Here is a 13,238-nt window from a genome sequence, read left to right on the forward strand (position 1 = left end):
TATTTCGGGTATGGAAGGCACCGTTGATGTGTTGATTTCACAGGTTGGAATGGTTGACAGGGTCCCGCCTTTGCAACATACAAATAGTGGTATCGGTTTCGAGTGTGTATTTGTTTACAAATGATACAAATATTTCAATGGAACGAAGCTTATTGACAGTACCCCACTCGAAGTACAGTAGATTGCAATGTCAATGTTGTAGGAGCCTCGTTCAAGTAGTTTACGAGATATTGTAATCTGAACATTGTAATCACCGACAGCTGTTTGGTCCGTGTGGTAGCGGAAACGAATGTGAATCAGACGTGGGTGTGTATGTGCTGTCCTACACCGATGTTAATACGTGTCCGGAGGTGTCGTGTCGTTAAATGGTACACTGTCTAGGACAAACAAAGGGCAAGCATAGTACCTCTGTGGAGTCACACGTAAAGAACCAATGTTCCCTCAAAGCCTGAGCCCAAAATGACCACGACCAGAGTCAATACAAGCTTGCAGTCCGACATGCAACTATTTCTGTACAAGGTCTAACATTTAAGCGAAAATTGCAGCGTAGGCAGCAGTAATACGCCGTTCCATATCATCTGGTGCCGCTGTATGTCCTTGTAGGCGGCGTCTTTCAGATGCTCCCCCCCCCCCCCCCCTCCCCCAAGAATTAAATACAATAGCGTGTCAGATCTGACGAACGGGCCTGCTAACGTGCAGGTCTTCTTCGTTCAATCGATCGATATGGAAACAATCCCTGAAGATACGCAGTCGTAATTTGTGCACTACGGGCAGGATAGCCATCATATTGATACCACAGGTTCCTCGAAGTATAAAGGGAAAGTCTAACATCTGTGGAAGATGGTCCGTTAGGAGGTTGGGATACTTGTACGAAATCAGTGTTGCCTCTACGAACAACAGACCTATGAGGTAATCTTGCACTATTCCACACCACACGTTTAAACACCATGGACGCTGATTAGCCACCTGACGAAGCCTATGGGGATATTCAACAGACCAGTAGTGCATGTTCTTGAGATTGACTTGGTCATGGTTAGTAAAGGTTGTTTCATCCGTAAACAAGATACACGACACGTCCAGAGTATCGTGCCTTAATGTCCATATACAGAAGTTCACAGGTTTCGTAAATCATTTCGAGACTCCACTTGATGGAGAGAGATGTGATACGGATGGAACTTAGGACGATGGACAACACGTTATAGCCGGCCGGAGTGGCCGTGCGGTTCTAGGCGCTACAGTCTGGAACCGAGCGACAGCTACGGTCGCAGGTTCGAATCCTGCCTCGAGCATGGATGTGTGTGATGTCCTTACTTAGAACTTAGAACTAATTAAAACTAACTAAATTCTAGGCGACTGATGACCTCAGAAGTTAAGTCGCATATTGCTCAGAGCCATTTGAACCAACACGATATACACTTGCCTGATGCATGCCGCTTCATCGTGCGATCGCAAGGAAACTACTTTGCGGATCTACTGCTACAGCAATCAGAACATTAATTTCATCCTCCCGTCCAGTCAAACGTTTCGTTCTGTTACGTATCTTAGGCGTTACACCACCACTTGCACATCATTGTTTGTAGAGGATCACATATAACTGTAGCAATGGTTGATAACTTTCGGTGTGCACGTTACACATACGAACGGAATTCTTCCTTCATTCACCATAAACCATGGACATGTCCGCTTTTTCCGCTTTGGGAAATACCATCTTCCAAGCACGTCCTACTGCGTCCATTATGACGCAATAACTGACAGGACCATCGCAAAGCAGTCACAGTGTACATACAACACAACGTACTCGTAAAAACGCATAACGTCCTCGCCTTCGCCTAGAATCTAAGAAATACGATGGAATAAACAGCTGTCGGTGTCTGCAGTGTTCATAATACGTTAATTCGTAAACTGCTTCCACAAGCTTCCCGCAACATGTACCACTGACATTCTCATTTACGCTACTCTTAGGATTTTACTGTCAATGGACCCTGTTCCATTTAAATATTTGTGACTGTTAACTGCGCTTTCAGAAACTTCCCAAAATCTGGGTATTGACTGCAAATACGTATCCTTACTTACAATTCAATTATGTGAAAACCGCATTTCGATAGCGCCTTCCACGTCTGAAATATTTGCGGTGCAGGTATTAAGTGATTCACCCTCTATACTGCGTCATGTACAGGTGAGTATTAAACAAGAGGATGTTGTGTACTTATCTGCGGTATTAATATTTCTGCCGCTCTACATATTTCATATTTATAGAAACATATAAAATTAGGATGTAAATAACCTCACGAAGCCTGCCCCTGGAGACTGACCCAAAGCACCATTGTGCTTAAGGAAATAATTTTTGGCTCGAGGCTGTTCGTATCCTAGTACATCTTCTCCCTAACATCTGCTCGCGGAGTGAGATTTTAGTCTGCGAGTGTATCACGACTATAGCTTCGAGACATTTAATAATGGTGTAAATCATATTCAGTCGAGACGTGCCTATTGTTTTTCTGATGCCTGATTCATTTAGGTGCTGAAAACGCTTTAAAAAGGAATTTATTTCCAGAATATGTTGAGCACTGCAAGAACCTCAAACATATAGCGATCACATATGATGTATTATTATTACCATCTTTTTCGAATCTGTAAATAATAAACAATTTATCTGCTACGAAAGACTGCCTGTTCAGTAAAACACCATCTTTGAAAATGAGCGCTAAGTGCGCTACAGCGGCGCGTTGTATCATCGGTGCTGCGCTTAACATCTCTGGCGCTCTACGCAATATCGCTGGACGCTAGTCGCGTCCGGAGCCTTTCAGTCGCTCCGCGGACGGCGTCGCGGACGGTCGTTGAGAGGAGAGTGTAGCTTGTTTCGCTTTCGTGACCGAACAATGCCCGGTTTATCATAGTGGTAGAGCAGCAATTGGAAATAATAAAATACTGCTGTTCGTTTTCTGGTAAGAAAGAAAACGAAAATGAGGCATCACGTACTTTGTGTGGGTGCTTTACTTGTGCTGATGGCTTGCTTCGACCAACATCGTGGATGGCAGCAACATTATGACGATTGTAAGTATCGCCGAATTCAGATGAACGTGTTTAATTCACGAGAGTTTCGATTGTTGTGTTTCAAATTTTGTGAAATTTGCGATAGCTTGTACTTCGTCTCATCCATACACCGGTACGAAACTAGCTTTTTTTCAAGTAGTTGCTTGATTTGTTTGGAATTGAAGGGCTGGTTGTTTCTGCGAGAATGGTACCTACAGCCATGAGCGATAGAGCAAAACTGCGAATGTTAATTAACGTGTGATGATATGTTGTGTTCTCTCCCACTTTCATTGCTCTTCGCATAGAATATGTCGAGCTGCGACATCACAGGCTTATAGATATTTTAACTGTTGCCTATGGTGATCAGTAAGGAAATAAGTTGTGAATTAGTTGCTGAGGTCTTTTAGGAAAGGCACAGTTGCAGTTGGCTCACGAACCATACCTCACTACTTTCAGTACTTAAAATCCGCGAGAAAGGCATCGTGACGGTAAGATGTTGCTTTGTTTTGTATTGTAGCACCTGAGAAGAGCCGTTCATCTGACGTTTGTTCCGCAGTGTTTGAACCTGAAATCGGAATGTGTGTGCTATAGAATGGAAGTTTCCGAGCCAGGCCCCAATCGTTCAGATTCAGATTTAAAAAGATTTATCGCACACTTTTCGAGACCTCTAAACTGTATACTGGTTTCAAGAAAAAAAAAAAAAAACAGCGCTTTGTTTACAAAGGAAATAATTTGTGGACGAATATTAGTACCAAATATATGCCAAGCAAAACATTTCATATACATTTTTCAGATCCAGTAAACGTTTTATGGTTCTCATGGGATCTGTGAAGTGCGACTGCTGTCACTTAGAAAATCCTGCATCGGCAGTGAACGTTTAGGACGCATATTCGCGTACAGCAGAGTCTTCGTTCTGTAAGTTTCTGAAACGAAATATTATAACTTTTGTTATGGAATAAAAGTGTGGTGACAGCGAGGTCATCAGAGATGGCGCACTAGTACAGTAAGTTCAGAGTTCATTGTCTGTCGACATCGAGGTCATTATGAACGGAGTAAGAGACTCGTGGGTGGACAAGTACTGTTTCACGCCCAATAAGTGATCAAGAATGCAATGTAAATATAAAACATAAGTATTTACAAACGTCACAATAAACAGGCGCAATTTGGATTTAAATTCGAAGCCATCACAGCATAGTGGGACTTTTTTCTATTTGTATTAGATAATTCGGTAATGTGGTGCAGTCAAAGAGCCGTTTGTGTATTCTGGTCACGATGCATACGCTCATATTTTCGCCGCAGTACGAAAGTTCGCAGCATTTTGTTTTAATCTGTGCTTCGAAGCGTACCAAGGGAGAGGCTTGTGATATTTCACGTGAAAATCGATCCGGAAAAGTTTCCACACTTGCACTACTTCTCAAATCTGCATGAAGCATTTATTTGGCACGAAAAAGTGAAAGTGGGAGAAGGTGCTTCGTTGTGGGGCGATATGAATAGTGGTGTCGAGAGGATAAAAATGAAGCTGTTTAGCGGGACAGTGGGTCAGTAGCCGTAACCGTTGGGTGAGCACTTTCACCTTCTAATGTGCTGCGTTGTCCGTACAAATCCGTTTCTCACGTTTGAAAAGACTGGAAAGTCACGAAGGTGTCTGTGGGAGCGAATATTGTTGGTTTGTTAGCCCTTACGGTGTCTAAATCTGCATGGTTTGGCTTTGGCTTCGCCAGCGTTCATTCCCTGGTCTTTGCGCGTTGTTTTAACTTCCTTTTCAACAATGAATTGAAATAATCGCATTTATATTTAGTGAACTGATGGTAGTCATTTAGTCGCGAACGGATTCATTATGCTTCGTCAGTTTCAGACTGGCATCAACAATAAGGTGCACTCTTTAAATTTACTATTTAAATACTGATTGACGAAGACGAACCGTTCAGTGTGAATTTCCTGTAGTACACAACGATACACAGAGATGACTGCAGTGGTACTGTTTTCTAATAGATTTAGACGTAGTTAACTGCATTTTAAGGACTGTGAATGGAGGCTGAATCTTATGCATTGGACAACAATTAATTAGTTCATTATGAGCTTCAGTGCTCACATCATCGTTATGAAGTGGATAGTTACATAAATTATAAATTGTAACCGGTGATGTGTTTAAACGATTTTTGCAACTCCACCAAGTGACCACCACGTAGTTTGTCGTATTGGAAGATGAAAAAGATCCAAGGGATGGTGCATGCTGCTGAATCTTGTGTTTATGCATTACTGATACGCTATTATAGCGTCTTTCACTTTTTACACCTGATAGTGATGGCGTAGATATTAAAAAAAAAGTGGTGGATGAATAAATGTAAAAAGAAAAACTAGTTCATTTGTGCCACAAAAAAAACTCAACTGTATACTCGCCATGATATAAATTAGAAGGTAAAGAAGGGGAAAAATGGTACTGAACCCTTTATCAGCGGATGTACTACAGAAGTTATCTTGGGTTTCTCAAATGCGAGCGATACTAAAAGTCCGTTCAAGGTGCTGATAAGGACATGGACAGTCTCTGTTCCAATGTCATCCACATAGTATCTCAGTGTCGAGCTGTAGCTTCACGAACCCAACAGACCAAGAGGAACAACTATCACGACTTTTTTTGCTTCCATCTGTCCGCGATTCCTTCCATCTTTAATTGCCAACGGTTCGTTGGCAATCTGAGTTTTGCGTCTTGGCAGCTTACACTCGCCATCTGAGGTCATCAGTCCCCTAGAACTTAGAACTACTTAAACCTAACTAACCCAAGGACATCACACACATCCATGCCCGAGGCAGGATTCGAACCAACGACCGTAGCGGTCGCATGGTTCCAGACTGAAACGCCTAGAACCGCTCGGCCACACCTGCCGGCAAGGTTGTTAAGTAAAGCGATTATGAACGCAGATTTTTTTATTTAAGTTTTATTAGTATTTGTCCCTCGAAACGCACTAAGTAGTTGTAGTCATACTGTATCGTTTGTATCACGTAATATATTACAGATTTCATAAATTAAACAAATACAGTTGAGTTGATTGACTGTTCCGTGCTTCTTGGTAGAATATTTTATACACTATGAATGAAAACACACACAACACTGGTGTAATATTCAACAATATTTATTATTTATTTCACAAATCGGTTTTCGGCTGTTACGCCATAATCAGGTACAAAGATTATTAGTATGTGGTGCAGTGAAATATTGTTGGATAAAAAATTTTAAACTAGTGTACCTACAGAGTATTCCAGTTCCAGAAGTGAAAAATGTTAACGTTAGATGTAGGAATAGAACAACAGGGATTATTACACTGAAATAATTCCTCCTGTTTTATTCCTAGACCTAACGTTAACATTTTTCATCTCTGGAAATGAAGATACTCTATACAATAGTGATTCAAAATCTTTGATCCAACAAAATTTCACTGTGCCGCATACTTTCTCTGTACCTGATCATGGCATAACAGCCGAAAACCGGTTTGTAAAATAAATAATACCGCAGCATATGACGCCAAATCTAACTGGAAGAAGTCGGGAAGAAAATCTATCCGTACCTATTTACAGGAACTATCTCACTCTCCCCCTCGGAGTGGTTTTTGAAATTTATAGGAAAACCTGAAACCGGATGAATTGTTAGATTTGAACTTAAGTGCTCACACCGAGAAGGTGACTCAGAGGTTGGCGTATTGGACTCGCATTTGTGTGGACCATGGTTCGAATCTCTGTCTGACCATCCATACTGAGGTTTCCCATAGTTTTCCTATTCGCTTAAGGCAAATGAAAGGATGGTTCCCTCGAAAAGGATAATCTGTATTTTTTTCCCACCAGTCTGAACTTATGCTCCTTCTGTTAACGTCCCTGGAACGTTAGAGCATAATCTTCCATCCTTTTTATAGTCCACACTATTCTGTGTCCACAGTTCATTAAACTCTGGACTCACAATTATGCTCGGTGCTCTGATTAGATATTTCCAGCTACAAGTAATTCCGCGTAGAATGTGTACCAAGCTACACTTTATCCGAAATGAGATCCCATTACAAAGCTAATCATGGATTGTTAAAATTTTATACCTAGATCGACTAGCAGCTAGTACGAGTTATCTGGACGGTTGCTGGAAGTCAGGTATCGATAAGTTACATGTTTTCATCGAAATTTCTCTTTAGAGGGTCTTCATTATGGTTTAAATACAGGGCATTCGTTCCATTTAGGTTCAGTTGTACACAGTTGTACACTTAAGTGAAATGGCTGTATTCTGCGTTAGCAGTGGCTCTATATTTAGTTATTTCAGTGTGTCATTAATTGATGTGTGATCTGAGAGACTACACGTTCTGACAATTCTACTCGCAACATTTTTGTTCTTACTAGCTTTGTGGGTGCCTAGTCTTTCAGAACCGCACAGCAGAATTAGGACTGCTATAGTTCTATAATACTGCATTTATTTATTTCCATGTTTTGATGTAAGAGTTTTAGGTTTTCGAAAAAGAAACGTGTAATATATGATAAAGTTCAGCCTTAGGAAACCTTTGCCGGAAGCATTTTTCTGGAATATTGCCCTGTACGGAAGTGAAATTTGGACGATAAGCATATCAGACAAGAACAGAATAGGAGCTTTTGAAATATTGTGCTACAGAAGCATGCTGAAGAATGGAAGGGTACATCGATTAACAGATGATGTACTGAATATAACTGAGCAAAAAAGGGAATTTATGGCGCAACTTGGCTAAAAAAAAAAAATAGGGATCGATTGAAGGGACGCATCCTGAGGCGTGAAGAAATAGTTTAGTTTGTTCAAATAGTTCAAATGGCTCTAAGCACTATGGGACTTAACATGTGGGGTCATAAGTCCCCTAGACTTAGAACTGCTTAAACCTAACTAAGGACATCACACACATCCATGCACGAGACAGGATTCGAACCAGCGACCGTAGCTGCAGCGCGTTTCCAGACAGAAGCGCCTAGAACCGCTCGGTCACACCGGCCGGCCTTTAGTTTGTAACGGGTCGAAGTGTGAAGGATAATCAAAATACACCGCTATTCCACGCCGACAGTTCCTATAGCGAATAACGCTAATCATTCTTGCCTTCGTAGCGCACACACTTCCCACATAAGGTAAAAATGTAGTTTTTTTTTATACCAGATTAGCCGTTTTTTCAGCTTTATAAGTGAAAAGATTTGTCGTCCATCAGTCTGATGTCTAACGACACACATACTACAATGCAGTGTACTGACTATTGAATTTCCTTTTAAGGTAATGAAAAGTGAAAAACAAAGCCTAGTTCGATGCAACGCTTGACATTACTCTACCATGTGAAAGCACCTTCATCTCCGAATAACCGCTGCTACCTGGCAATGTTGACTGGAATACTCTCTTTCAAATTCTAAAGGTGGCAGGGATAAAATACAGGGAGCGAAAGGCTATTTACAGTTTGTACAGAAACCAGATGGCAGTTATAAGAGTCGAGGGGCATGAAAGGGAAGCAGCGGTTGCGAAGGGAGTGAGACAGGGTTGTAGCCTATCCCCGATGTTGTTCAATCTGTATATTGAGCAAGCAGTAAAGGAAACAAAAGAAAAATTCGGAGTAGGTATTAAACTCCATGGAGAAGAAATAAAAACTTTGAGGTTCGCCGATGACATTGTAATTCTGTCAGAGACAGCAAAGGACTTCGAAGAGCAGTTTAACGGAATGGACAGTGTCTTGAAAGGAGGATATAAGATGAACATCAACAAAAGCAAAACGAGGATAATGGAATGTAGTCGAATTAAGTCGGCTGATGCTGAGGGAATTAGTTTAGGAAATGAGACACTTAAAGTAGTAAAGGAGTTTTGCTATTTGGGGAGCAAAATAACTGATGATGGTCGAAGTAGAGAGGATATAAAATGTCGACTGGCAATGGCAAGGAAAGCGTTTCTGAAGAAGAGAAATTTGTTAACATCGAGTATAGATTTAAGTGTCAGGAAGTCGTTTCTGAAAGTATTTGTATGGAGTGTAGCCATGTATGGAAGTGAAACATGGAAGATAAATAGTTTGGACAAGAAGAGAAGAGAAGAGAAGCTTTCGAAATGTGGTGCTACAGAAGAATGCTGAAGATTAGATGGGTAGATCACATAACTAATGAGGAGGTATTGAATAGCATTGGGGAAAAGAGAAGTTTGTGGCACAACTTGACAAGAAGAAGGGACCGGTTGGTAGGACATGTTCTGAGGCATCAAGGGATCACAAGTTTAGCATTGGAGGGCAGCGTGGATGGTAAAAATCGTAGAGGGAGACCAAGAGATGAATACTTTAAGCAGATTCAGAAGGATGTCGGTAGCAGTAAGTACTGGGAGATGAAGAAGCTTGCACAGGATAGAGTTGCATGGAGAGCTGCATCAAACCAGTCTCAGGACCGAAGACCACGACAACAACAACCTACGTCCATTTGAACTTGTTTTCCTGTAGCCATGCCTTGTGTCTCCCTGTAGCATTTTAATTACGTATGCGTTTATTTTCGTTTCATTGACCGCGACTTCGTTAATATTTCGACCTGGGCGGAAATATTGGAACTATCTGATGTTCACAAGCAGAATTAACGTAACGCTAGTTCTCCTTGTATGTCTCCACCGTCAGTTTCCAGACTGCCAATCTCTCCTGTATGTTATTTCACGCGATATAAACGGATCAAAACAGGGTTCCAATGCATACCATTCTGTATATGAGAGAGAATATTTTTAAAAAATGAAAAATGCGCAGAATGATTATCTCTACTATTACATTCAGCATATTACTCGTCACTTCATAACACTTCCTTTCGTAGCTTATTGTCAGATGTATTGAGGCGGATCATTTACTTTAAGGGTCTGAAAGGAAAGGGGCCCTTTCAATAAGTCCGTACGAAATTATTCACGGCGATAAGCGACAGTGCAAAGCCGAACGGGAGGCTACAATGGTGCTTGTGAATAGACTTCTCAGGCGTTACAAATGTCATTCACATCGCGCTCTTCTTCGCTGGGACAGTGGGGCGCAGCTTCAGTGCGACCTGAGCAGAGGCCAACACACCAGCTCGGAGGGGCGTCCTTGTTCGGTCTGCTTTGTACTGGAACCTGCTCCCAACCGGTTCCAGCGTCTTCCACAGTTTTTACGACGCCTCCGCTGCCCTGCCGACTCATGTGAGGAGATGTCCGGCAAACGCGTGACTCACGTCCGCTCTCTGCCCCCCCCCCCCTCTCTCTCTCTCTCTCTCTCTCTCTCTCTCTCTCTCTCTCTCTCTCTCTCTCTCTCTCTCTCTCTCTCCCCCCCCCCCTCTCTCTCTCTCTCTCTCTCCCTCCCCGTCTCCCTCCCCCACCCCTCCTTCTCCCTTTCCACTGAAGGACGAGTCTTGCGCGTGGCTGATTTTTGTGTGTGTGTTGTATCAGTGACCATCTACTTCTACCTGTCGCACTATCCTTGAAGAAAGTGTCAAGGCTAGAGTATCTTAAGCCCACGAAAACACGGTTAGTTATTTTTTAATTAATTTTGCCTTCCATATAATTAGTATTGTTCTCCGTACGGTTCGGCACTATACACTCTCGTGAAGGCGACACAATACCACACAGTGCGATTCCGTTTCAGTGCGGGAAACTTCTGCTTTGTCGAGACACATTAATGTATCCAACTGTCAAAAATCCGAATAACCACCTACTTCGAGGGTAATCCCAAAAGTAAGGTCTATTTTTTGTAAGTACATAGCCGGCCGGAGTGGCCGAGCGGTTCTAGGCGCTACAGTCTGGAGCCGCGCGTCCGCTTCGGTAGCAGGTTCGAATCCTGCCTCGGGCATGGATGTATGTGATGTGCTTAGGTTAGTTAGGTTCAAGTAGTTCTAAATTCTAGGGGACTGATGACCTCAGAAGTTAAGTCTCATAGTGCTCAGAGCCATTTGAACCATTTTTATAAGTACATAGACCTGTTTATTTCTATAATGGTTTACATCAGTTTACAGCTTGAACATTTACTTCTTTTTCGACATAATCACCATTTCTGTCGATGCATTTTCGTAGACGCTGTGGCAGTTTTTGTATGCCCATGTCATACCAGCTCGCCGCCATGTTCTTCAGAAAGGTATGAACCTCTTCTTTCACCTCGTCTTCGGAGCTGAATCGCTTTCCGGCCAAATGTTCTTTTAACATAGGGAACAGGTTGATAGTCACTGGGCGCCAAGTCAGGACTATAGGGTGGGTGGGTGATTATGTTCCACTGAAACTGTTGGAGGAGAGCAACGGTTTGCCGAGCTATGTATGGGCGAGCGTTGTCATGGAGAATGTGTACGCCCTTGCTCAACATTCTTCTCCGGTTCTGAATTACCCGTTTGAGTTTTTTCAGAATCTCACAGTAACTGTCACCGTTAATTGTGGTTCCAGCGATTCAGCTCTGACGACGAGGTGAAAGAAAAGGTTCGTAACTTTGTGAACAGCATGGAGGCGAACTGGTATGACACGGGTATACAAAAACTGCCACAGCGTCTACAAAAATGCATCGACAGCTAAATGTTCAAGCTGTAAACTGATGTAAACCATTGTAGAAATAAACAGGTCTTTCTTTCTTTCTCGGGGCCTTTGTCCCGCACCAACGCCGGGTCGGCTTTGTTATTACGGATTTGGCAGTGGTAAGTGGCAGAGGGTGGTCGGATGCCCTTCCTGACGCCACCCCGAACCCCCCAGGACGGAAGTAGTGGACCCCAGCTGTCTGCGTCTAGTGTAAGTCATGAAATACTGCAAACGTTTTCAGATGTCTGTGAGTCGTGTAACTGAGGCGGAACATGGGGACCAGCCCGGTATTCACCTAGCGGGATGTGGAAAACCGCCTAAAAACCACATCCAGGCTGGCCGGCATACTGGCCCTCGTCGTTAATCCGCCAGGCGGATTCGATCTGGGGCCGGCGCGCCTACCCTAGTCCAGGAAGCAGCGCATTAGGGATCTCGGCTACCCTGGTGGGTAAACAGGTCTATTTACTTATACAAAATAGGAGACCATACTTTTGGGATTGCTCCCGTACAAGACGAAACGCTGCGAGACGTGCAGAAACAGTCAGTCATGTTCTAGAAGGTACCGACAGTGATGTGATCCAGTGCCGTGGCCTCTGCGCTAGGTTTCTCGGTTGAGAATCCACGGTGTAAACGGCGAGTCGAGGTGGTCGTGCAGATTCTCGATTGTGGAATGTGGGCGGCCAGGGCAGTACGGTAAAATGGAAATGTCGTGTGGCTAGGGCCTCCCGTCGGGTAGACCGTTCGCCTGGTGCAGGTCTTTCGATTTGACGACACTTCGCGGACCTGCGCGTCGATGGGGATGAAATGATGCTTATTAGGACAACACAACACCCAGTCCCTGATCGGAGAAAATTTCCGACCCAGCCGGGAATCGAACCCGGGCCCTTAGGATTGACAGTCTGTCACGCTGACCACTCAGCTACCGGGGCGGACAGGGGAGTACGGTAAACTCACCCTGGTGTTCTTCGAAACACGCCCGTACACTGGGAGCTGTGTGACACAGTTCATTGTCCTGCTGGTAGATGGCATTGTGCTGAGGATAAACAGACTGCATGTAGGGATGTGCGAGGTTTCCAAGGAAAGATGCATACTTGTCTTGATCCATTGTGCCTTCCAAAATGACAAGATCACCCAGGGAATGGCACGAAAACGTTCCCAAGACCATAACGTACAGACGATTGTTGCATGGTGTTTCCTTTCAGACGTTTCACCCCATACACGCCAATGGCCACGTGTCCGTTGGATCATAAAACACGTTTCATCTGAAAAGACCCCCTGTCGCAACTCAGTGGCCGTCCAGTTGTAGTAATGACTCGCAAATTGTAGTCTTCACCGCCGGTGAACGGCAGTCAGCGTGGGTGCACGAATCAGGCGCCTGCTGGGCAGGCCTATGTGCAGTAACGTGCGCTGAGTGATCGTTGAGGAGACACTGTTGGTAGTCCCTTGGCTAATCTGGGTGGTCAGTTGCTCAACAGTTGCACGTCTGTTCGCATCTCTGTAGTCGTCGTTCATCCCTGTCATCTACCGCTCGTGGTGCACCACAGTTTCCTCAGCGTCGGTTTTGGACAGTTTACCATGCACGGAATACTTTAACTATGGTGACATGTTAACAGTTTACATACTTAGCCGTTTCGGAAATGCTTCCACCCTTGGCCCGAAATCCAATGATCATGCCCTTTAGGACGGCAGATTGCTCCAT

General features: G+C 43.6%; 1 protein-coding gene across 1 annotated transcript in view; it reads left to right on the forward strand.

Moving 5' to 3' along the window:
• Nucleotides 1-2,819: 2,819 nt before the first annotated feature.
• Nucleotides 2,820-13,238, forward strand: part of LOC126416607 (low-density lipoprotein receptor-related protein 1) — a 772,143-nt gene continuing 761,724 nt past the window's right edge. Inside the window, exon 1 of the mRNA XM_050084360.1 lies at nucleotides 2,820-3,051. Coding sequence (XP_049940317.1) covers nucleotides 2,961-3,051 — 91 coding nt within the window. The 5' untranslated portion in view covers nucleotides 2,820-2,960. The remainder of the gene's footprint in view (nucleotides 3,052-13,238) is intronic.

The sequence above is a fragment of the Schistocerca serialis genome, chromosome 8, assembly GCF_023864345.2.
Source record: "Schistocerca serialis cubense isolate TAMUIC-IGC-003099 chromosome 8, iqSchSeri2.2, whole genome shotgun sequence".
NCBI classification, from domain to species: Eukaryota; Metazoa; Arthropoda; class Insecta; order Orthoptera; family Acrididae; genus Schistocerca; species Schistocerca serialis.